The sequence below is a fragment of the Thamnophis sirtalis genome, unplaced genomic scaffold (assembly GCF_051295495.1).
Source record: "Thamnophis sirtalis isolate CommonGarterSnake01/CBP01778 unplaced genomic scaffold, rThaSir2_p1.2 scaffold_2, whole genome shotgun sequence".
In the NCBI taxonomy this organism is placed as follows: domain Eukaryota; kingdom Metazoa; phylum Chordata; class Lepidosauria; order Squamata; family Natricidae; genus Thamnophis; species Thamnophis sirtalis.
This window is the reverse complement of record NW_028261382.1, coordinates 128,714,362-128,736,897: the sequence shown is the minus strand read 5'-3', so window position 1 is coordinate 128,736,897 and position 22,536 is coordinate 128,714,362. Positions and strand designations below refer to the sequence as shown.

The 22,536-nt window shown below is 34.0% G+C and overlaps 1 protein-coding gene across 4 annotated transcripts in view; it reads left to right on the top strand.

Annotated features, from left to right (window-relative positions):
• The window catches only part of WWP1 (WW domain containing E3 ubiquitin protein ligase 1), a 67,694-nt gene extending 45,750 nt beyond the window's left edge, over positions 1 to 21,944 (top strand). For all 4 annotated transcript variants that reach the window (XM_087706892.1, XM_087706893.1, XM_014069203.2 and 1 more), the window contains exons 10-24: positions 114 to 288; positions 1,532 to 1,586; positions 1,663 to 1,747; positions 1,837 to 1,965; positions 4,534 to 4,606; positions 4,698 to 4,769; positions 6,005 to 6,093; positions 8,529 to 8,688; positions 14,647 to 14,780; positions 14,874 to 15,014; positions 15,721 to 15,841; positions 16,045 to 16,149; positions 17,970 to 18,066; positions 18,190 to 18,262; positions 19,175 to 21,944. In XM_087706892.1, the coding sequence (XP_087563018.1) occupies positions 114 to 288; positions 1,532 to 1,586; positions 1,663 to 1,747; positions 1,837 to 1,965; positions 4,534 to 4,606; positions 4,698 to 4,769; positions 6,005 to 6,093; positions 8,529 to 8,688; positions 14,647 to 14,780; positions 14,874 to 15,014; positions 15,721 to 15,841; positions 16,045 to 16,149; positions 17,970 to 18,066; positions 18,190 to 18,262; positions 19,175 to 19,274 (1,609 nt within the window). In that variant the 3' untranslated portion in view covers positions 19,275 to 21,944. The remainder of the gene's footprint in view (positions 1 to 113; positions 289 to 1,531; positions 1,587 to 1,662; positions 1,748 to 1,836; positions 1,966 to 4,533; positions 4,607 to 4,697; positions 4,770 to 6,004; positions 6,094 to 8,528; positions 8,689 to 14,646; positions 14,781 to 14,873; positions 15,015 to 15,720; positions 15,842 to 16,044; positions 16,150 to 17,969; positions 18,067 to 18,189; positions 18,263 to 19,174) is intronic.
• Positions 21,945 to 22,536: the final 592 nt, after the last annotated feature.

Genomic DNA, 22,536 nt, shown 5'->3' with positions numbered 1-22,536 from the left:
TCTAGAAAAAGTTATAGATTAAGTCTTCATAACTATTAATATACAGTTAATAGTGCCTATAACAAGTTATTTATTGCTATAACATGATTCTCAATATTGTAATTTGTTCCTAGCTGGGAAAGAAGGGTTGATGATCGTGGAAGAGTTTATTATGTGGACCATAACACACGAACAACAACATGGCAGAGACCAACAATGGAATCAGTCAGAAATTTTGAACAATGGCAGTCGCAACGAAATCAATTGCAAGGAGCTATGCAACAATTTAACCAACGATACCTCTATTCGGTAAAGCTAGATATTTAATACATATTATTTTACGGATATGATTTTATATTACCCTAACAATGACTGAACTCAGATATAAGGTGAAGCCACGATTTAACCAAAACCTTGACCTGTTTAACCTGGAGTATAAGAAGCACCTTTTTTCCTCAAAAAAGAGGCTGAAAATCTGGGTGCGTCTTATACACTGAATACAGCATTTTTTGCCTCCCAAAGCCCCACCCCTTCACCAAAATGGCCATGTATAGCCTTATGGAGGCTTTCAGAGAGCTCCTAGGGGCTGGGGAGGGCAAAAATGAGCAAAAAATAGGCCGGTTTTTGCCTCCCAACCCCCAGGAGCACTCTAAGCCTCCTAAAGGCTATGCATACAATTTCTTTGACAAAAAACGGGCCCGTTTTTGTGAACAACAGACCATTGTTTGCTCATTTTTGTCTCCCCCAGCCCCCAGGAGCACTCTGCAAACCTCACCCCCATGAAAAAGGCCATTCATGTCTTTTTTTGGAAAAAGAACGGGCCCGTTTTTGCGAAAAACGGGCCATTTTGGGGAGGTTTGCAGAGTGCAAAACCTTTTTTTCCCTTCCCTTTCGGAAAGCTCTTTAACTGATTGATGAGAATTACATTGATCAAGTGCTGTGCCAGCAGAAAGAAAGTCTTAGGTGCTTCAGATTGTCAGCAATTTTCTTCTCCAGCACATGGATAAATACACCTGGAAACATCTACCTACCTACCTACCTACCTACCTACCTACCTACCTACCTACCTACCTACTCTCTCTCTCTCTCTACCTACCTACTGTATTTCTCTCTCTTTCTCTCCCTCTCTATCCCTATATCTACCTACCTACTTTTTTTTTAAAGCCTCTTTAAACCCTTGGTGCTTCTTATACTCTGGTGCATCTTATACTCCGAAAAATACAGTATGTTTTGATACCAGTCCATGGCTGATAAACTATTTGGTCTCAGACTAAATATCTTTAGAACATTGCCATAATAAATTTGTTAATTTTAAAAATGTTAGAAAGCTCAAAAATGGGTTTTTGTTTTATTACATTCCAGGTAGATAGTATAAGCTTAATTTGGGAATTGGGTAGTTTGTCTGATTAGAAAGACTCATTTGTTTCTTTATTTAGCAAATGTATATAATTTGCAAAGGAACTGATATTGACTAGATGTTTATATGGAAGGATTGATTTTTATCAAGTGCAATTAAATAGTAATAAAAAATAATTCCATTTCCCCCCACTAGGCTTCAATGCTTTCTGCTGAAAATGATCCACTAGGTCCTTTACCACCAGGCTGGGGTAAGAAATAGAAATATGTAAAATAATATTCATTCATTATTGTTTATATTGTTTACATAGCTCATTTTTATTACAGAAAGGAGAGTTGATTCAAATGACAGAGTATATTTTGTAAATCACAATACAAAGACAACACAGTGGGAAGATCCACGGACTCAAGGGTATGATGATAATCTGTTTTTACTCATTAAACAAAACTAAAAAAAAAAATTACTGCATTTTTAAAAAAGCTGTTGACTAACTTTTTCAGTTTACAAAATGAAGATCCCCTTCCAGAAGGCTGGGAAATCAGATACACAAGAGAAGGTGTAAGATACTTTGTTGATCATAATACACGAACAACTACCTTCAATGATCCTCGTACTGGTAAATTGTCTGCGTAAGTAAATTGATTTGATTTTGATTGATTTTATTATACTTATATGCTGCTCTTTTCCCCCCCGAAGGGGACTCAGTAAATGGATATTCTGAAAACACTTATAGTGGGTTAAATATGTATACCGTATATTTTGGAGTATAAGACACACCTTTTTCACTCAAAAAAGAGGCTGAAAGTCTGGGTGTGTCTTATACACTGAATACAGCATTTTTTGCCTCCCGAAACTCCGCCCCTTCACCAAAATGGCCGTGCATTGCCTTTAGGAGGCTTCCAGAGTGCTCCTGGAAGTTGGGGAGGGCAGAAATGAGTGAAAAATGACCCGTTTTTTGCTCAATTTTGCCCCCCGCCCTCCCGGAGCACTCTATAAGCCGCCTAAAGGCTATGCATGCCCCCCCCCATTTTTTTACAAAAACCGGGCCCATTTTCACAAAAAATGGGCACTTTTTTGCTCATCCCCCCACCCCCGGAACACTCTACAAGCCTCCTAAAGGCTATTCATGCCTTTAAAAAAAAAAAAAAGGGCCCGTTTTTGCAAAAAATGGGCCGTTTTTTGAGATCTGTAGAGTGCAAAAACTTTTTTTAAAAATTTGCCTCTTCAAAATCTTGATGCATTTTATACTCCGGGGCGTCTTATACTCTGAAAATACGGTAATAGAGTTAGCATAATTTATAGTATTTGGCCACTAGTAGTTTGATGAATTATTTTGTATGAACTCCATGATGTTCTTGTCTATATATTCTATTTTCCCCTACTGAAAACATTGTAGAAGGCTCATCTGGCAGTAGGTTGGAATTAAACCATTTGTAAAACCATCACCATGGTTTCTGGAATGAATTATTTTCATTGTTGGTATTTAAACATCCTTATTTATATAATTGTAATTGTTTTAATATTTTTGGTGCTGCTTTATGGTTCTGTTTTAAATCATTGTGAATGTGTAATGTTACAAAATATAATGGGGATTAAGAAATACATACAGTGAAATAATTCTTCCTTCTTTCCCAGTATATATAGTTTGTTTTCTTAAGCTAACTTGAGCAGTTTGACTTTAAAAAAATCAGGGATGGTAATTCAATTTTCTCTAACTCTGGTTATCAATAAAAGAGTGTCATTACTTTAGATAGAGTGGAAGATTTTAAAGAGAGAGTTGTTAAAGTGCAAAGAAAATAGGAAGAACTCACCTTCACCATCTTGAGTTATTTGTAAAAATAATAAAGGTAGGATACAAATAAGCAAACAAAATTACATGCAAAAAATATACAGAATGAGGAAGAATAAGCAAAAAACTTGCATAGGCAAAAAGGGCTGAACCATATTTTAAGTCCAAACTAAGATACTAGTTGGAAACAGCTCAGGCAGAGATCTTCCTAATACGCTGAATTATAAGAAGGCAAGATTGAAGTCAAGCCCACCAAGTAGATCAGAGCATCCTTGTCACCTTACAGTTTAAGATCCCTGCCCTCTGCTACCTCAGTTCACTTTCATCACTTTCTTTTTGTTCCTGTTGATGATGAGATGTGCCTGACCTGGCTGTTTTGCCCTATGGGGTTGACTTTGCATGGTGAAAAAGAAAGCTAGAGTACAGAAAAAGAGGCTAGAGTACAACAAACATTGATTTTTTTTCTGTGTTCTTGGATCATATGGCATTGGCTTTGTGCCAATAAAGGAGCATAAACCCAACCTCATATGGAGCACCCCAAAAAGTGGCATATTGGTATGCTATTGCCCCTTTAAGCAGCTCTGTACTCCCCACCACCACCTTTTCACTATGCGAAGCCAGCTCCATACAGCAACCAGTCCAGATACGTCTTAACAGCAGCGGGAGTAAGAACATGGTTGTGAAGGTCAGCTGGAGTGTTGAGTAGAAGGCAGCAGGTGGGAAAAAGGGTTATGTTGGTTAGGGTTAGAGTCATAAATCCCTTTGTTCTCAGCTGTCATAATTTCAAACAATCACTGAACAAATGTTTATAAGCCGATACTACTGGTACCTGCAGATATCTGAGTTTGTGTGTTGTATGAATGAAGGATATGCAGGAGTTACATGTTATACCATGTGATATCTGAAGCATTGGGTGATAAGATTAAATACTGTTAAATATTATTTGGAAGATAATGCTTTGCAGAAATAATTAAAGGAACCCAGCTATTTCCAGGCTTCTCCATAAGCTTGGGAAAAACGTATCTACTGCATTAAGAAATAAGGAAAGATGTATAAACTTGTCCTATTTGCTTCATAAGATTTTTTCCAGAATTTGGCTTAGCAAAGCCCAGAGTAACCAAGAAGTTCTGAGTTTAGGTTAACCATACTTTGACCTTTCTGGACAGTTTGATGAAACTTCTGAGCCACATAGTGTTTCTTTGGAATTCAAAACAAACACATGTTCCTTTTTGTTGACACCTGTACTGGTGATGGAATTTCATCATCTTGTTAGAAGATAAGATCATAAAATTAAGCTAGAATGGAAGTATACATACATTAGCTGTTACATCATTTGTTAGACCAAATAAAATTGCTGAGAAATTTTAATCGTGTTGTGTTTAATAAATTTAAATATGTTTCTTTATAGAAATAAAGGACCACAAATTGCTTATGAACGCAGCTTTAGGTGGAAACTAGCTCATTTCCGCTACTTATGTCAGGTATGATAATACTGTCTAAATTTAAACTTTAAATTTCCCTTTCTAATTTTTGTGTTTGTGATTGCATTAATCATTTACTTTCTCTCTATAGTCAAATGCTCTACCAAGCCATGTGAAGATCAATGTATCCAGACAAACTTTGTTTGAAGATTCCTTTCAACAGGTAAAATACTATTAATATCCTAAAGTATGAAACTAACACACAACGCTGAAAAAATTAATATCTTAAAAATAACTTTTATGTAGGAAAAAAATCTTATTCTAATTAAAAACATTTGAAGGTATTTATTTATTCAGAAGTTCCAGAAGAAAGAATGTAGCCTATGAAGTCTTTATACATTTAATAAGCAACCATTTGTTGTTTGTATTTTTGTTTAGTTTTTTTTAAGACTGCTATGTCTGAACATTTATGGGCAGCTTACATTTTAAAATTAAACAAAGAAATTGTCATTCCAAAGGGGGAAAAAAACAAATACAACAACAACAGCTTGCAGAACTGGTGCAGTGTAATGTTGGCAATTAAGCAGCATGCCCATGCCACTTTTTATCTTTTATTCTATTTGTATTCATTATTTTATTTTGCTTACAGTCAAAATGTATCTCTCTCCCTCTTTCCACAGACACACACATTAAAACATAAATTAAAACAAAACATTAAAATCTAAAGACATGTGGAAGGGTGGGGCGGAGTGGGAGGAGGTGATATCTGTTACTCAATTAACCACTTCCACTGTGCTGTTTTCCCATTGGAGCAATAGGCCAACTTTTATAAAATTTCTAGTCATTCATGTATGAAGAAAGGAAGAAGTACTTGACCATAATGTTAAGACAGAAGATTATTTCCATTTTTTTTCTCTTTATATGTTTTAGGAGTAGGTTATTGTTTCTTCAAAGAGTAGGAAGATCAGTAGGAAGGATCTGACAGTGGAGATACTTTGTTTTGCAGAAAACAAAGAGACAAGTCCACAGTAAAGTATTCTAATATGGGAACGTTACCTATTCCTTCAGTAAAGACTCTGCATTTATTCCTTGATGAATGCTGTGGCCTATTTGTCCTTGATGGCAGTGTGGTATGCTGAATGTAGCTTTATGGTTACATCTTTTCAATAATCACATGATGCATACCTTACTCTGATTGTCCAGAATGGGAGTAAAAAAATACTATAGACAAGTAGTAGGCGGTTGCTACATGAATTAAAAACAAACAAAAGTACAAACTGTATTTAAAGCATTAAAACATATTAACATTTTAATTTCTAGAAATAGAATGTAGTTCTATTTGAAGAAGAGCAGTTGGATGTAATGCTTAATATATTGTAATATGTGTTTTATATTTTTCTAAATTTTACCTTGGATATTCACTGATACTTCTAGTTTGATTTATTATTTTATTTACAGATCATGGCTTTAAAGCCTTATGACTTAAGGAGAAGATTGTATGTCATATTCAGAGGAGAGGAAGGGTTGGATTATGGAGGCTTAGCCAGGTAACTGTGCTTATTGAAATTTCATGACCTAAAAACAATAATAATAATTTGTCAACCATAATAGTTTATTAAATGTATATGCTGACTAATTTCCAATGACTTCCAATGCGCTTCAAGGTGCTACTTGTCACTCATAAAGCCCTCCATGGTAGTGGATCTGCGTACTTGAGAGACTGCCTCCTGCCAATTACCTCCCTGCGACCAATTAGATCGCACAGATTAGGCCTCCTCCGAGTTCCATCTGCCAGTCAGTGTCGACTGGCAACCACACGGAGGAGAGCCTTTTCAGTAGTAGCTCCGACCCTTTGGAACGATCTCCCCGTGGAGATTCGTACCCTCACCACCGTCCAGACCTTCCGCACAGCCCTTAAGACCTGGCTATCCCGTCAGGCCTGGGGATAAAGATAATATGTCCCCACCCGAATGATGAATGAATGTTGTTTACTATTTTACTTTTATGTATTGTTTTGTGTTTATTGTCTTGTACCCTCCCTTCCCTATTTTATGTAAGCCGCCCTGAGTCCCCTCAGGGAAAAGGGCGGCCTATAAATTCTAATAAAATCATAAATCATAAAAAATCATAAAAATGACATTGATTGGTTTATGAATTGTTTAAAACATCAGAAAGAAGGAAACAACAAAAAATGAAACTAAGAGTAATGGCAAGAATTGCAACTGGATGAGAAGATGGCGCAGTGGTTGGAATGCAGTACTGCAGGCTACTTTTGCTGGTGGTTGCCTGCAATTTGGCAGTTCAAATCTCACCAGGTCCAAGGTTGTCTCAGCCTTCCATTCTTCTGAGGTGGGTAAAATGAAGACCCAAATTGTTGGGGGCAATATGCTGACTCTGTAAATCGCTTAGAGAGGGCTGTAAAGCACTGTAAAGCGGTATATAAATCTAAGTGCTATTGCTATATTCAAATTTCAGTGGTCATTTTTTCTTTGGATTCTAATTGACTATTAGTACATTTTGGATCTTCCAGTTATTGTAACATATATTGATCAATTAAGAGAACAAAATATTACTAATATTTTTTACCCAGTGCTTATTGATTGGCTTTCCTATGCCTAGATTCTACCATTGATAAAAATTACAAAAAGACATTATTCAATTTACCAGATGAAGAAAAAATTAAATTTGTGTTTGATTTTTGAACCTGGCGCTCAGCAAAGAGGTGGCAATAGCAATAGCATTTAGTCTTATATATATCACCCATAGCACCTTGCAGCACTCTCTGGGTGATTTACAATGTAAGCATTATTTACATATTACCCCCAACAGTCTGTGTCATCAATTTACAAATTTCAGGAGGATGGAAGACTGAGTCAACCTTGAGCCCCGTCAGGATCCAAGTGTTGGCTGTGGGCAGAGTTTGCCTGCAATACTACATTTTAATTAACATGCCACCAGGACTTAATATTTTCCTTATGGTCAGGAATGGATTAGGATATGTGCTTGTTACCAATTTTGAAAAGCGTTTACATTCCAAGAACAAGAGGGAGCAAAATCTAGATTTAATTATGTAGATTTAATTATGTAGATTTAATTATGTAGATTTAATTATAAGATTTAACATATATTATCAAATTATTACTATATGGATTGTGCATATGTATATATTCCTTTTTATGTTTATTTCATCCATTAATATAATTTTGTTGAAATAAATTATGTATAAATTACGAGTAGTCCTTGATTTACAACAGTTCATTTAGTGACACTTTGAAGTTATAACAGCACTGAAAAAAGTGACTTGTGACCGTTTTTCACACTTACCATGTTGCAGCATCCCCACAATCATATGATCAAAATTCAGATGCTTGGCAACTGGTTCATATTCATGATGGTTTTGCCCAGTTGCAAAAGATTGTAACCACCTTTTCCAAACTTCTTACAAGCGAAAGCAATGGGGAAAAGCCAGATTCGTTTAACAACCATGTTACTAGCTTAACAGCTGCAGTGATTCACTTAACAACTGTGACAAGCAAAGTTGTAAAATGGGACAAAATTCACAATGTCTCACTTAACAAAAGACATTTTTGGTTCAATTCTGGTCGTACGTTGAGGACTACCAGTAACTTATATATTATTTTATATTATGCATTTTTATATAAATATAAAAATATATATCTCACTAATAACATTTAATTAAAAAAAGCATTGTGAGGTGACATGAATTGTTTTTCAAAGATAACTTTCAGTGTTAACTTTCAAACTAATTACAGTTACATGAACTCATATAATTGTTCATAGCATTATTAAAGCTTAAATTAATTCAGAGTTCATTTGAACCAAACTTCGTTATGCTGTAATTCCCTTTACCTTTTTTACAACATTTATCGTATCTGCTTAAGTTCCTCAAATTTTTAGGTCAATATTTGTAACATTTGGAGATAGCCGTGTTTGATTATCTATTTATTATATTTTTGAATAGAGAATGGTTCTTCTTGCTATCACATGAAGTGCTGAATCCTATGTATTGTCTTTTTGAATACGCTGGCAAGAGTAACTACTGTTTACAGATAAATCCAGCTTCAACAATAAATCCAGATCATCTTTCATACTTCTGTTTCATTGGACGATTTATTGCTATGGTAAGGGTGATTTCTGTTTTATTTTCTGAAATATTTAGCATGTAAATATATATGGCTATCATATTGAGAATTACTTCTATTTGGCACCAACATTGTTCATTAGAATAATTACTAATAAATACATGAAAAAGAACTGGGGTATTTTTCTTCATTGAAATACTTAGTTGATTTTTTAAAGTAATGGCATATATTGTTTAATATCAAGACAGAACCATATACTGATTGACTAACAAAATGGCAGATAACATGAATTAGAAATAAAGGGAATACATGTACACATTAGTGTCTAAACTATTGTAATCATCTATGAAAAATATATAACAAAAACGTTTCTGAAAATAGCAGCACATGTGCTAAGCAGGCACAGAGATTTCATACAGCTAATTCTCAATAAGTTGGCTGCATTGTCCTCTACACATAGAAGAATGAATATCTGCAACAGATATTTAGAATTCTGCATGATTACAATTCTTAAATAATGTTAAATCAACTCTACAAGTAGATCTGGCCTTCCATTTCAGAAATTATTTGTTTATTGTGCGGAAGATGTCAGAATTAAGTGTCAGTGCACTAAAGAATATATGACTGATAAGGAGGATCTTGTAATATGCTACAACAAGTTTGAAACGTGTCTTGGACTTGTTAAAATGATATCTATATCTAGGTTTATATTACAATACAATACAATACAATAGCAGAGTTGGAAGGGACCTTGTAGGTCTTCTAGTCCAACCCCCTGCCTAGGCAGGAAACCCTATACCGTTTCAGACAAATGGCTATCCAACATTTTCTTAAATACTTCCAGTGTTGGGGCATTCACAACTTCTGGAGGCAAGCTGTTCCACTGATTAATTGTTCTGTCAGGAAATTTCTCCTCAGTTCTAAGTTGCTTCTCTCCTTGATTAGTTTCCACCCATTCCTTCTTGCTTTACCCTCAGGTGTCTTGGAGAATAGTTTGACTCCCTCTTCTTTGTGGCAACACCTGAGCTATTGGAACACTGTTATCATGTCTCCCCTAGTCCTTCTTTTCATTAAACTAGACATACCCAGTTCCTGCAACCGTTCTTCATATGTTTTAGTCTCCAATTCCCTAATCATCTTTGTTGCTCTTCTCTGCACTCTTTTTAGAGTCTCCACATCTTTTCTACATTGTGGCAAACAAAACTGAATGCATTGTTCCAAGTGTGGCTTTACCAAGGCATTATAAAGTGGTATTAACACTTCACATGATCTTGATTCTATCCCTCTGCTTATGTAGCCTAGAAATGTGTGGGCTTTTTTGGTAGCTGCTGCACACTGCTGGCTCATATTTAAATGGTTGTCCACTAGGACTCCAAGATCTCTCTCACAGTTACTACTATTGAGCAAGGTACCACTTATACTGTACCTGTGCATTTTGTTTTTCTTGCCTAAATGTAGAACCTTACTCTTCACCATTGAATTTCATATTGTTTCTTTGGTAGCTATTTATAGCTATCTCTGAATTCTGTGCATGTAGAGACAATTAGAAATAACTGTTAAAGCACCACATAAATCCAAAAAGATTTAGTTGTTTTAATTTTTTTTTAGAAAAATGGTTTTAGAGTGTTCCACATGTACCATAGTACTCTTTTCAAAGGATTTGCACAGCCCTACTTTTGAGTGTGGTTTCTTTCTTCACAAATGGTTTTAATTACATGGAGTAAATGTAATTGTAGTCTTGAACCTATCTGGTCAGAACTTTTGTAAGTTCTACGAGTTCAGTGATATTTATTCTAATGTAAAAATTTAGGATTGCAGCCTTAACGTAAAGACATATTGGCAAATAGAAAGAGGATAAAAGTTCAGAGCTAAAAAACCCATCTTTAAAAATATACACTCATTTCACATTACATATTGAAAATGACACTGGAAAAAACAGCAGATTAAAATTATAGTGTCAAACATCTGAGGAGGATATGCTCTGATTATTACAAACTTTGGAATAATTTTAAAAGCAGGCAGTTACACTGACAATTAAGAAAATTATGCTAAAATGGAAAAATTAAGACACACATGGTAAATATTCATACCATGCATATATTTATTAGACAACAAACTCCTCAAAGAGCAGTGTTTTGGTAGGTAAGATAAGCATGAAAAACATGAATTATGATTATATAGAGGGGGTAGAAATCCTCAGTGAAATACTCTGATTACTAGTATATTCACAAATAATTTTTCATGATGAAGAAAATATCAGATTTCTATAGAGAGATAGAAGGGAATTGTTGCTATCACCTTCTTCCAGCTTGAAGCATAAACCCACCCATCTTACTGGAAAACATCCTAAAGAAACTTTAACAAAGAAGGAAAATATGTAGAAGAGCAGGTGGACCTTGTTATCAATGCTTCCTTCAACAAATCTTAATATATTGTCTTTAAATTTTTTTTTCTGATTTTGTCTTTTCAATCAAGGAAAGTATTATCAGATCCCATACACTGATCTACCCCAGAAACAATATGGCATTTACTGAAAATTATCACAAAAAGAAATAACAGTTTTTCTATTGGTTAATGCCTTAAGAAACAGACATGAATATGAATAGAACAGTCACATGCAGTTCTTGTGCGTGATTGTGTATCTGTCTGAAAAATGAATTGGCATGTATTTCTGGAAAGTATAGGTAGCAGCACTTGAAGAAAAAGTAGGAGAAATAGAATAAGCAGGTGGGCATATTTAAGTTCCTAAGATTTTAGACTACAGGGCGGGGCATAACCTTTTCCTAGGGGGTCACAGCAACACTTGTAATAACAACACAAATAATTCATACACCATTCGAAAGCCCATCAAAAACTGAGTTTATTGACACGATTTAATAGTCAGTATGACCACCATTAGCCCTTCGAACAGCATTCAAACGAGGTGGATAAGAACACAACAAATCTTCAAACAGTCATTATTTTGCAATTCTAGGGCGGGGCATAACCTTTTCCTAGGGGGTCACAGCAAGATCGACAGCAGTTTACAACTTCTGCGACACCTCATTTTAAAGCCCATAAAAAACTGAATTGAATGAGCTATTAAATGTTAAATTTGCTTTAAGAATGGCTGGAAAATTCGATTCGGAAGAACAAAGGATCATTGACAGAATAAAATGCATTGCCTTTCGAGAGGCACCTCGTTTGAATGCTGTTCGAAGGGCTAATGGTGGTCATACTGACTATTAAATCGTGTCAATAAACTCAGTTTTTGATGGGCTTTCGAATGGTGTATGAATTATTTGTGTTGTTATTACAAGTGTTGCTGTGACCCCCTAGGAAAAGGTTATGCCCCGCCCTGTAGACAAAAACTATTTTGAATGGTCCATAATAAATAACCTTCTATCCCACCTCCATTCATGAATTTTGTACCATCAGTGGCTTATCAGACAAGACAATAAATATCCTTTACCATAAGCAGGAGAGTTAATACAGCCTTGCATATAGGAATGACTGGGAACACATGGGCTGGTAAAAAAGGCAAGTCCAATCATGCCCAGGACACTGAAAAGGCATCCCATCAGTACCACCTAGCAAGGGGAGGGAAGGGCTATTTTAATATTTTTAGGTTGTGGGAGGAGAAAAAGAAAATTCTGAAGGAAATGGTGGGAAGATCAGCTAGAAATCCTCAGAGATTTGAGAATGGGATTGAAGGACAATCATTAATTGAGAAAGGGAAATTTGAGTAATAAAGCTGGCACAGAGCAAGAGAAACAAACCTTTAGGAGTACAGTATATATCCATTGCAGTGTTAGTGAATATACAGGAAAAGCATGAAGAAAGTTATTCATTTGACAAAACCTTGGTGTCTATCATATAAGCAAGCTCTTGTGGTCAGATTATTAATTTGCTTTAATGGATGTACTTTACTCTGATTTAATATTGTATTTTGGATGTGTCTCTAATAACTTATTTTTATAAAGTAAAAATATCCGAAATCAAAGTAAGGCTTTTCACTGGATTTTGCAAGGATTTTCTTCATAAAATACTAAAGTACATACTAATGCTTTGTCTAGCTCTGGGGACAATAAGATTCAGCGTAACAATAATAGGTGCTGAGATAGGCAAAAAAGAAACTCAGAAGACTAGAATATGGAGGGAGCAAGTTATGTTTTCCTTGAGAAGAAAAATCTTAGTTTAAAGTTTATTTCAAATACCTGAATCGTTTGTTGTTGTTGTTGACATAAATTAACAAGAAATTGTATCTAGCTGAGTGTTACTTTCTAACAGTAAATAAATCCAGGTATCAAAGAAGACATACACTTTTTTCATCTGAATGCACTTGATCCTTAAGATTATCATGCATACTTATATATTCATAGCTACATATTAATCTGTATGTATTTGGGGGAAATCATGATTTTATGTAGTTTTATGTATATATTATTATTACCAATACTAATAAATGTAAATATATATTTCAATATAAACATGACAATGTAAGTTTTAACAATGTAACATAGATATTTTAACATTTTATTCTGCCTTAAATTAATAGAAAGATCTAGGCAAAGTATCTTGTTATGGAAATATATGTCCTTTGCTTTTATTTGGAACATACTGGGAATTGTGTTCTAATCTGCATGGTTTCATATATATTTAGTACAGAAAATAAGTTAACTTTCTTAAATTATTTATAACTGAGATGATATCATTCACACTAATTGGACTACTATGTCTGATAAAAAGACAGTTCTTCATATTCTTCAGTGTCTTCAGTGTACTTCCAATTTAAAATGGGCATACAATAATGGATGTATTAGGGAAAAATGTTAAAGTGAAGATGTGCAGATTTTAGTGTACTCTCCTTCATGGAAGCTCTTTAAGTGAATTTAAGCCCTTTCAGGTTAGTATATCTCAGAGGTTGGTTATTATAAGAGTAAATAGGAGGAAATAGGAGGAGAGGGTGGCACTAGATAGGCTGCCTTGAGCTCCTGAAGGGCAGAGATGATCTACGTCTAATAAATAAGTTTAAGAAAGTTGCCCGCTCCCACCTTAAGAGATAAAAATCACTTATTTGTTGGAATATAATCAAAATTTATTAATACAGACTAGAACAATTGGATTTAGTTGCGTCCTCTGGATAAATAAAAATATGTATATATTTTCTAAAGTTAGAATAGTTTGGGTAGATCCCTTAACTGCACTTAGAATAGAATAGAATTCTTTATTGGCCAAGTGTGATTGGACACACAAGGAATTTGTCTTTGGTGCATATGCTGTCAGTGTACATAAAAAGAAAAGATACATTTGTCAAGAATCATAAGGTGCAACACTTAATGATATTCACAGGGAACAAATAAGCAATCAGGAAACAATATCAACATAAATTGTAAGAATACAAGCAACAAAGTTACTGTCATATATCATAAGTGGGAGGAGATGGGTGATAGGAACAATGAGAAGACTAATAGTAATAGTAATGCAGCTTTAGTGAATAGTTTGACAGTGGTGAGAGAATTATTTGTTTAGCAGAGTGATGGTGTTCGGGGAAAAACTGTTCTTGTGTTTTAAGTGTATTTAAAATGACTTCTTTAGTTCCTCATACTTGCTATAGGTTATTTTCTTTTGGTTAGGTTTTAACATTATTGGTATTTAACCAGATGTATGTTTAGAGCATTATTATGTAGAGTGTTGACTTGGAACATGAAGCTCACAGCCATTATTCTGTTCATAGCACTGGCTATGGCTATGTTCTGAAGCTACATCTGAAATATCACCTCCCAGGGTAATTGTTGTCAAGGCTTCCTTCAGTATGGAGTGTTCTTCTTTTCTATTCTGCTTAAGCATTCTTCCACACAATCCATATATGTCATTCTACTTACAACTAGAAACAATCCATTTTGAGTTATCAGTACACTGTTTTTATCAGATGTACTATTTTCTTTAAAAGTTTTCTAGTTAATAGTTAAAAATGTTTATATCAAATACTACATTGACCTTTTAAATCTTCAACAGGCATTGTTTCATGGCAAATTCATTGATACTGGGTTTTCCCTGCCATTCTACAAGCGCATGCTAAATAAGAAACTCACAATAAAAGATTTGGAATCTATTGACACTGAGTTTTATAATTCTCTAATTTGGATAAGGTTTGTACATCTTTTCGGATGTTCACAGTTTTTTGTGTCAAAATAAAGTGAACATTTTTGGTTAATCTCTTTTTTTTAACCTTTCTCTCTTAGGGACAACAATATAGAAGAATGTAATTTAGAAATGTACTTCTGTGTTGACATGGAGCTGCTAGGAAAGGTTACATCACATGAGCTGAAATCAGGAGGATCAAATTTACTTGTCACTGAAGAAAACAAAGAAGAATATATTGGGTAGGGGGATAGAGTAAAATAAAGGACAAGGATAAATTTGTTTATATACATAGTTGTATGTTTTGTATAATGTTTGGCTTTCTCTCAATGCCAAAGTGCGATGAACTTTAAGAACCATATATGAGGACAGAAAGGATTTTCTTTATCCCAAGACTTTGTGAAAAAGGAATTGCCCAAAATATATACACACACATACAAATTGGGTAGCCCAGTTTTTCAAATGGCCCTGAATTCTGTTTTTATAGCTAGAGTTCAGGCTGCAAATGTTCATAGTTAATGCTCAGATTATGTTGAAGAAAGAACTAATATTAATATGGAATATGTTGGAACAATAGCAGACTATTGGCAGACCTGAAGGACCAGGTTAGGGACAAACTGCAATGGAAAAAATGTTTTCTATGCTTGCTAAGAATCAACTCCCTCTTGATGGCACATAATCAGTAATGCTATGAATGCAGTCTTTAAAAAAATAGTAATTCTGGAGTCTTTTGGGTTTATTCAATTTGTTATACATTATATCACGGGTGTCAAATTTCAATCGCGTCACGTGATGTATCCCAACATTTTTTACCTATGTGGAGCCAGGGTGGGTGTGGCCTGCATGTGATGCATCTGGCCCCTGGGCCGCAAGTTTGACACCCCTGCATTATATACTTTAAAATAAAAAAATGTTATTTTCAGAGTTATAATATTTCTTCTGTTTTAGTTTAATGGCAGAGTGGCGGTTTTCACGAGGAGTACAAGAACAAACCAAAGCTTTCTTGGATGGATTCAATGAAGTTGTTCCTCTTCAATGGCTACAGTATTTTGATGAAAAAGAACTGGAGGTGAGATTTTTCAGCTGTAGTGGATAAAATTCTTCTAAATTAAAATATTACAATGAGGATTAATACAAGTAAATAGCTATATCCGTATTCAGTAAATAAACAAGCAGATGGCAGTGCTGTAAAATGGTATATTGAAAAATATTTTAATTTATATTTTTTTAAAAACAAGCTAATAGTATCTTAAATTTTGTGAACTTTTCTAGGTTATGCTTTGTGGAATGCAAGAGGTTGATATGGCGGACTGGCAAAGAAACACTGTTTATCGCCATTATACAAGAAATAGCAAACAAATAATGTGGTTCTGGCAGGTATACTACTTTATTTGTTCAGAGAATCAGCAAACATAAAGTGGGTGATCATGTGGATTTTAAAAAAGCAATTCTGAAATAAAGCAAAATTTTTAAATTCCTGATATTTGCAGGAATTTTTCGTATATCCATCATGTATGATTACTATAGTAATTTGCAGAAGTCCCCAAAAATTTAGGTAAGTTTGTTCAATGTAATTGATATTTCCCATTTTTCTCTACACTGAAATAATCTTGCATTCTTAATTTACTGTTTCCCGTGTGTCGTAGTGAAAAGTTTGTAGTGATGGAATTCAATGTTAATTTCTTTTCAAAGTGAAGACATCAAACATGGATGCATTTGGACAGAGCAATAATTTTATTTGTACTTAAAGAACATATGAATGTTTGCTAATCTATTCCAAAAATGTTGAAAACGTTCACTTGGGCTATGAATCCAATGTCCCAATTAAAGCTTTTTATAGGCTCATCTTGACATCTTTTAAAAATTCCTTGGCTATACCTTTCAATTATAAAGAGGTTTTTTGAAATATTAATATCATTTTACCTCAACATCTGAAATGCTAAAAAAAACCCAACAATTCAGAAAACAGGTCAAATAAATAAAGATCATTAGAGTGTATATTTAAGGCACTTGTAAGAAATTAGGGGAACGCATGAATACATGTATATATGTATTTTGTTTCAAATTTGAAATGTTTTCCTGAGCCATGTTGTACTAATCTCAAATTCTAAAGCAAAACAGTATTATGATATTTGGCTTTATGAAACACTAGATACAGGACAGGTTTTTAGTGCTGCAAATATCTGGACAAAGGCTGAAAACTTTAAGCCTTTCCTGCTGATCTACTGACCCTGCTAGGCTTTTGCAGCCAAATTTGGAAGTCTTCAACTGACAACAGTTATTTGCCATAGGGGTTTATCTATTCTGATAAAAAGTGAGGATGGGTCCACTTTTTTTAATCTTTCACATAACACTTAATAAGTTACATGTTTGAACAATAAGAATAAAAAATAATTCCAGTTAGCCCCTTAAAGACGTACTTTAAAAGTGTTTTAAAATAAATATTCTCTTGTAAATCTCTATCAGGTGTCTGAACGTAGGCTTTCAGGCAGACAAGAAATTGGACTGTGTCCTTTGGCTAATATTAAAAAAAATATTTACCTTTTTCTCCTTGACTGACTGCCAAAAACAAAAAGTAGAATTGCAGTTTCCAGCTGCTGAAATGATCATTAATATCAAAGAGGGAACAAAGAATGAAGAAAATATGAACTTAAAGAAGGCACAAATAGGGAAACAAACAATTTTCCCTGTCTGACTGCCATCATCTATACCTTAAATGTAAATAATAGAGTATCAGTACTTACTAGCAAGAGGAAACCAGTAATGAGTCATGCACATTCTACTGTTTAGCAAGACAGCATATTTGACATCTGAAATGCTTAAAAAAACCCAACAATTCAGAAAACAGGTCAAATAAATGAAGATCAGTGTAAAATCTTATAATGTAATAAGATAATCTTGGTTCTGCAGATATTTATTGGGGTGCTCTTTATTTTTCTGAGATATGTGTTGTAACCGCATTATTATGGACTGTGTTCCTAGATTTTTATGTGAGGTTTATTTTGTACAGATATGTTGATGATATTCAGTTCTTTGATAGGGTATGTGTTTTGGTTTTGTGTTACAGTTCTCCTGCATTTTGCATTTTATTTTAGTAGAAAAAGTTGAGGCAAGTGTAATAACAGTAAAATTCTATTAAAAATAATTTTTAATTAGATGACATTTCAGAATAATATTTCTTTTACATCTGTTTATAGTTCATAAAAGAAGCTGATAATGAAGTCCGTATGAGACTGATGCAATTTGTCACTGGTACTTGCCGGTTACCACTGGGAGGATTTGCAGAGCTCATGGGTAACTAATCAGTGTAAATAATTCTTAACTGGTATCTTATAAAGCTACCCTTTCTGAAATATTAAAATGATATTAAGTTCTTCATGGCTGCTAAAAAAAGGGTTTGGGTTTTTTTTCTCCCAGGAAGTAATGGTCCTCAGAAATTCTGTGTTGAAAAGGTTGGGAAGGAAACCTGGTTACCAAGAAGTCACACATGGTGAGTTAAAACAGAAAAATGATGTGGAGGAAGACCTTAATGCAGACTTACCGTAGTTGTGTGCTGTGTAGATCCATTGAACTAAGTACATTTATAGGATTCATGGTCCATTATTTTAGAAGACAACAAGCAAGAAATCTATGATGTAGTTTTGCTACACTTTTAAGGTATCGCTGGCTGCAGATATTACACTAGCATATAGACTAGTGCGTGTTATATTTACTTAGCATACTAGTAAGATATGCTGAGGTGTACTGCAATTCAATTCTTACAGAGACAAATCCAAAGTTTATTTAGCAATAACATGGAAATAGTTTCCATTGCCAATTTTTTTAGGTTTTTTTTAGTAATTTACAGTCCTAGAATTTTTTTTAGCCCCCTTTCAACTACAACTTATCTTAGCTTTGGGGTGATTTCTAACGACATAATAACACATCTGCTTTTTTGCTGCATGTATTGTATTCAGCTCTTTCAAGTGCCAGCCATTGTCTTATTAAGAGATATACATTAATTCACACCAAAGGTGTTCTTTAATGCAGGTATTGAAAGATTTAAAACAATTCTTTTCTGTAGCAGAGGTGGGTTTTTAAGGGCAACCAGACAAAATATTTCTCAATGCATGCTAAGTGAAAAATACAAGAACAAATAAGTGGAGGAGGATCTGTCAATATCACTGTGCTTGTCTGGCAAAGAAATGTAAACATCTGAGCTATAACTCTGGAAATTGCTAATCTGTAATGCATATTTCAGAATTTTCTTGAATGTTTGGATCAGTGGAAAGAAATGTTAAAATGTGAGATTTGAAAGTACTTAAGATATAAAATGATAAGTTATTGCATCATTAAACTAATGGCGAGATCTTATCAGAAAGAATAATATAGGAAATAAATGTTTTTTCTTTTTTCTCTGCAGTTTTAATCGTTTAGATTTACCGCCTTATAAAAGCTATGAACAGCTGAAAGAAAAGTTGCTTTTTGCAATTGAAGAAACAGAAGGATTTGGACAAGAGTAAGATTCATCAAAGTGAAGCTTTCACCTCCCCCGATAGGCTGGAGCAACTAAATTGCACAGTTAGTTGTACATAAGCTGTCTCTCTGTATAGCAGTTTTTCTGGAAATCTTTTTAAAAAGCAGTTCTGTTCTTCCACAAAGATATGCAAAAACTTTTACTTTCTCTACTTATTTATTTTGTCCTCAGAGATCGGCCAGAATGAAATTGAAGCAGAAAGAGGCTTTATTTTAAAATGTGTGTGTGTATGTGTATTTATGTTGTGTATATATACACATACACATATATATACACATATAAACAAGTGAGCTCTAGTTTTATAGAGCTTTAAACTTAAAAAATATCACAGCCATTCAGAGGATCAGGAGTTTCTTCCTGACTTCAGAAATGTACAGACTGCTCTGTAATCTTCTAATTTATGCAACATCTCTAAGGTTCTTTCTATTGCATGGCTGTTATAAAAGATGTTAAAAGGCTTCTGCCAAGTACATCTCATTATATAGAAAAATGCTGCTGGCTCTTTTAAATGATAGAATATAATTCTATCAGCTTAATTTCTTTAAAAAGTAATAACTGTTAACCCTCTTTGCTACGTCTATGTAGCTGTGGTCATAGGTAAAGCCTTTATTACTTGCACAAGAGTAATGTACAGTAAAATGAATGTGATTAAGATATTGGTGCCACTGTTCTGACTCACAAACAGAAGCTGAACAGACTATTTTAACTCACTGATCAGCATTAAAAATTGTTTACATATTATCTTGGGTTATTTCCAAGAGAACAGTAGGTAATCTTAAAGAAAAAACAAAATTTGCTTTCATATTCTGCCCTACTCTGGTATTTTACCGGCTTTTCCACAATATTGGTTATATGCCTCTATTTCATAAGATAAATTAATTTGAAATTTAGTAGAATATGAAAAGTAATGTGAATTCTTCTGCTCATGGATTTTTATTTTTTTTGCTATGGATTTAGAGACCCCTATTGAAACTAGTCACAAAAGCTTGCACAATTGAATTGATTTTAATAGTGTTCAGTATTCTCATCCATTTTTAACTTCAATAAATCCAGATGTTGCTAAACATCTTTAAATTTTGTTTTTATAAAGGCTGTCTTATTTGTCACTAAGTGTACAATATTATATATATATATATAAAACATTAAATTATTTTAGCAGTATTGAGGGCATTTGCTATTTGCAAATCTATGATAAATTCTACAACATTGATGTGAATTATATCAAATGCTACTTTTAGCAAACTGTGCTTCCTTACTAGAGTAACATTTTAAATTACCATTGTATCATGCATTCATTATTCATTGTAAATTCCATTAAACCTACAGTTTTGTACACACACAAAATAAATTTCCTAGAATTAACATTTCTGTAACATATCAAACTGCAAAAAAATCTGTAAATGCAGTATGAATCTGCTATTATTCATTTTCTCAATATAGCAGTTGAATTCTACCAAAACCTTATTTTTCTACATATTGTTACACTTTATTATTCATGGATATTAACCTGAGAATGCTTTGATAAAAGCACTGAATTAATGGGCCTTCAGTCTATCTTTTTAGATAACTTCCCCCTATCAATATGTTTTTAATGTCATAATGCCCTCCCACAATATACATAGGCGCCTTAAAAATACCCTGAAGATTTGGGAAAAAAATGTGTCTGGAGTCATCTGAATTATGCTAGTTTATAAAGAAAAAAACTTCAAAAAATATCCAAAGAAATGGTTTACCTAAATTCTACATTCAGAACAATAGAAACACTATTATTTGCACTATTGAATGACTGAAACATTGCAAAGGTAATCTTGTAAATCAGTAATTAACAATAAAGAATACAGTGCATCACAAAGTATGCTTATTTTTATTGGGTCTGTTATTCAGAGGACAATTTGCAAAGAGAAAACATACAAATGAAATGCTTGTATAAGTTTATTTGGGAAAAGGGGCAAAGAGGAAAATAAAACTCAAGGCCAGTTTTATTGGAAGTTAGAAGAGCTAAACAAGGGCAGCCCTAGGTAAGTAAAGGTAAATGTAGTTTTTCTTCCATTTTGTATTTTTCCACGTTTTACTGGTAAATTAGAGATGTTCGGCTTGGCTCAGTTCATTTTTTTAAATTATGTATCTTTTAGCTAATTGCTGCTAATAGCAGTGATATTTTCTGTGTCAGAAGCACCATAGGTTTGCCGATGACATCACTGTTGCCTAGGGACATCCAGTTGTGGGCTCCTTTTCTGTCCCCATGAAGTTATCCACTGAGGTGGTACCCATAAATCTATTCATTGTCACCCTCTTTTGAACTGCTGGTTCAGGAGCTGAAGCATGTGAGAGGAGCTTACCCCAAATCATAGCAGCAACAGGTCTCAAACACAAGCACTGCTGACTGCCCAGTGTTCTAACTTTGTGAGAACTGTGCTCCTCATATGTGCAGTCATGAATGGAATACTTAAATCCAATTCCAACCATGGGAAGGGAAACTACTGAAGTTAAGAATTACAGCATGAGATATTAAAATATTTAGGTTCATAAACATTGATTAATGGACTATCAAGAGAAAAGCAATAAGGTATTTAGCAATACCTTTCTATGTCTGGAAGATTGGAGGAAATGAGCAACTTTTCAAAAATTCCTTCTCTCCCCTCCCCCCCCCCCCAAAGTTTGTCAAAGAGTTGAACAAATGTGCTATGGCAATTTTCCCATGCTGGGAAGACTAGGCAATGTGCATGTATTCTAAGTTTATCAATGAGCGATTTTCATGAACAGTAACCCCAGTTGGAGTTTAGGTTTCAATGACTGCAATGAAATTTACTTAAGTGCAAGTCATGAGTGCAGGGTATTATTATTTTTTTAACAGAATATCTTATTTACTTTGCCAATTTTTGCACAATTTGGCAGACCTTGATTCACTGGCTGTTAAAGATATCACACTATGATTTCTTATATGATTTCCCAATAGCAAAGAAACAGTATTTTTGTCTGCCAAGGAAGATAGACAGATTGCATTGTGCAATGTTTCATCACAATTAGCTATTAAAACCGTTCAAGTTCAATTAGGAAATCCAAGTATCAATATTCAATAGCTTACAGAAGCAATCTTCTCAAAAATATCTCTTCCAGTTCCACGAGATTGGCTACTTTGTATATATTTTTGTAAAACAAGGATATACTTAAAAGATTTCGGTATTTAAGAAAGGAGATATAAATGCTCTCTTTCGAAAATCAATAGTGCTCATTATAATTTATGTGGA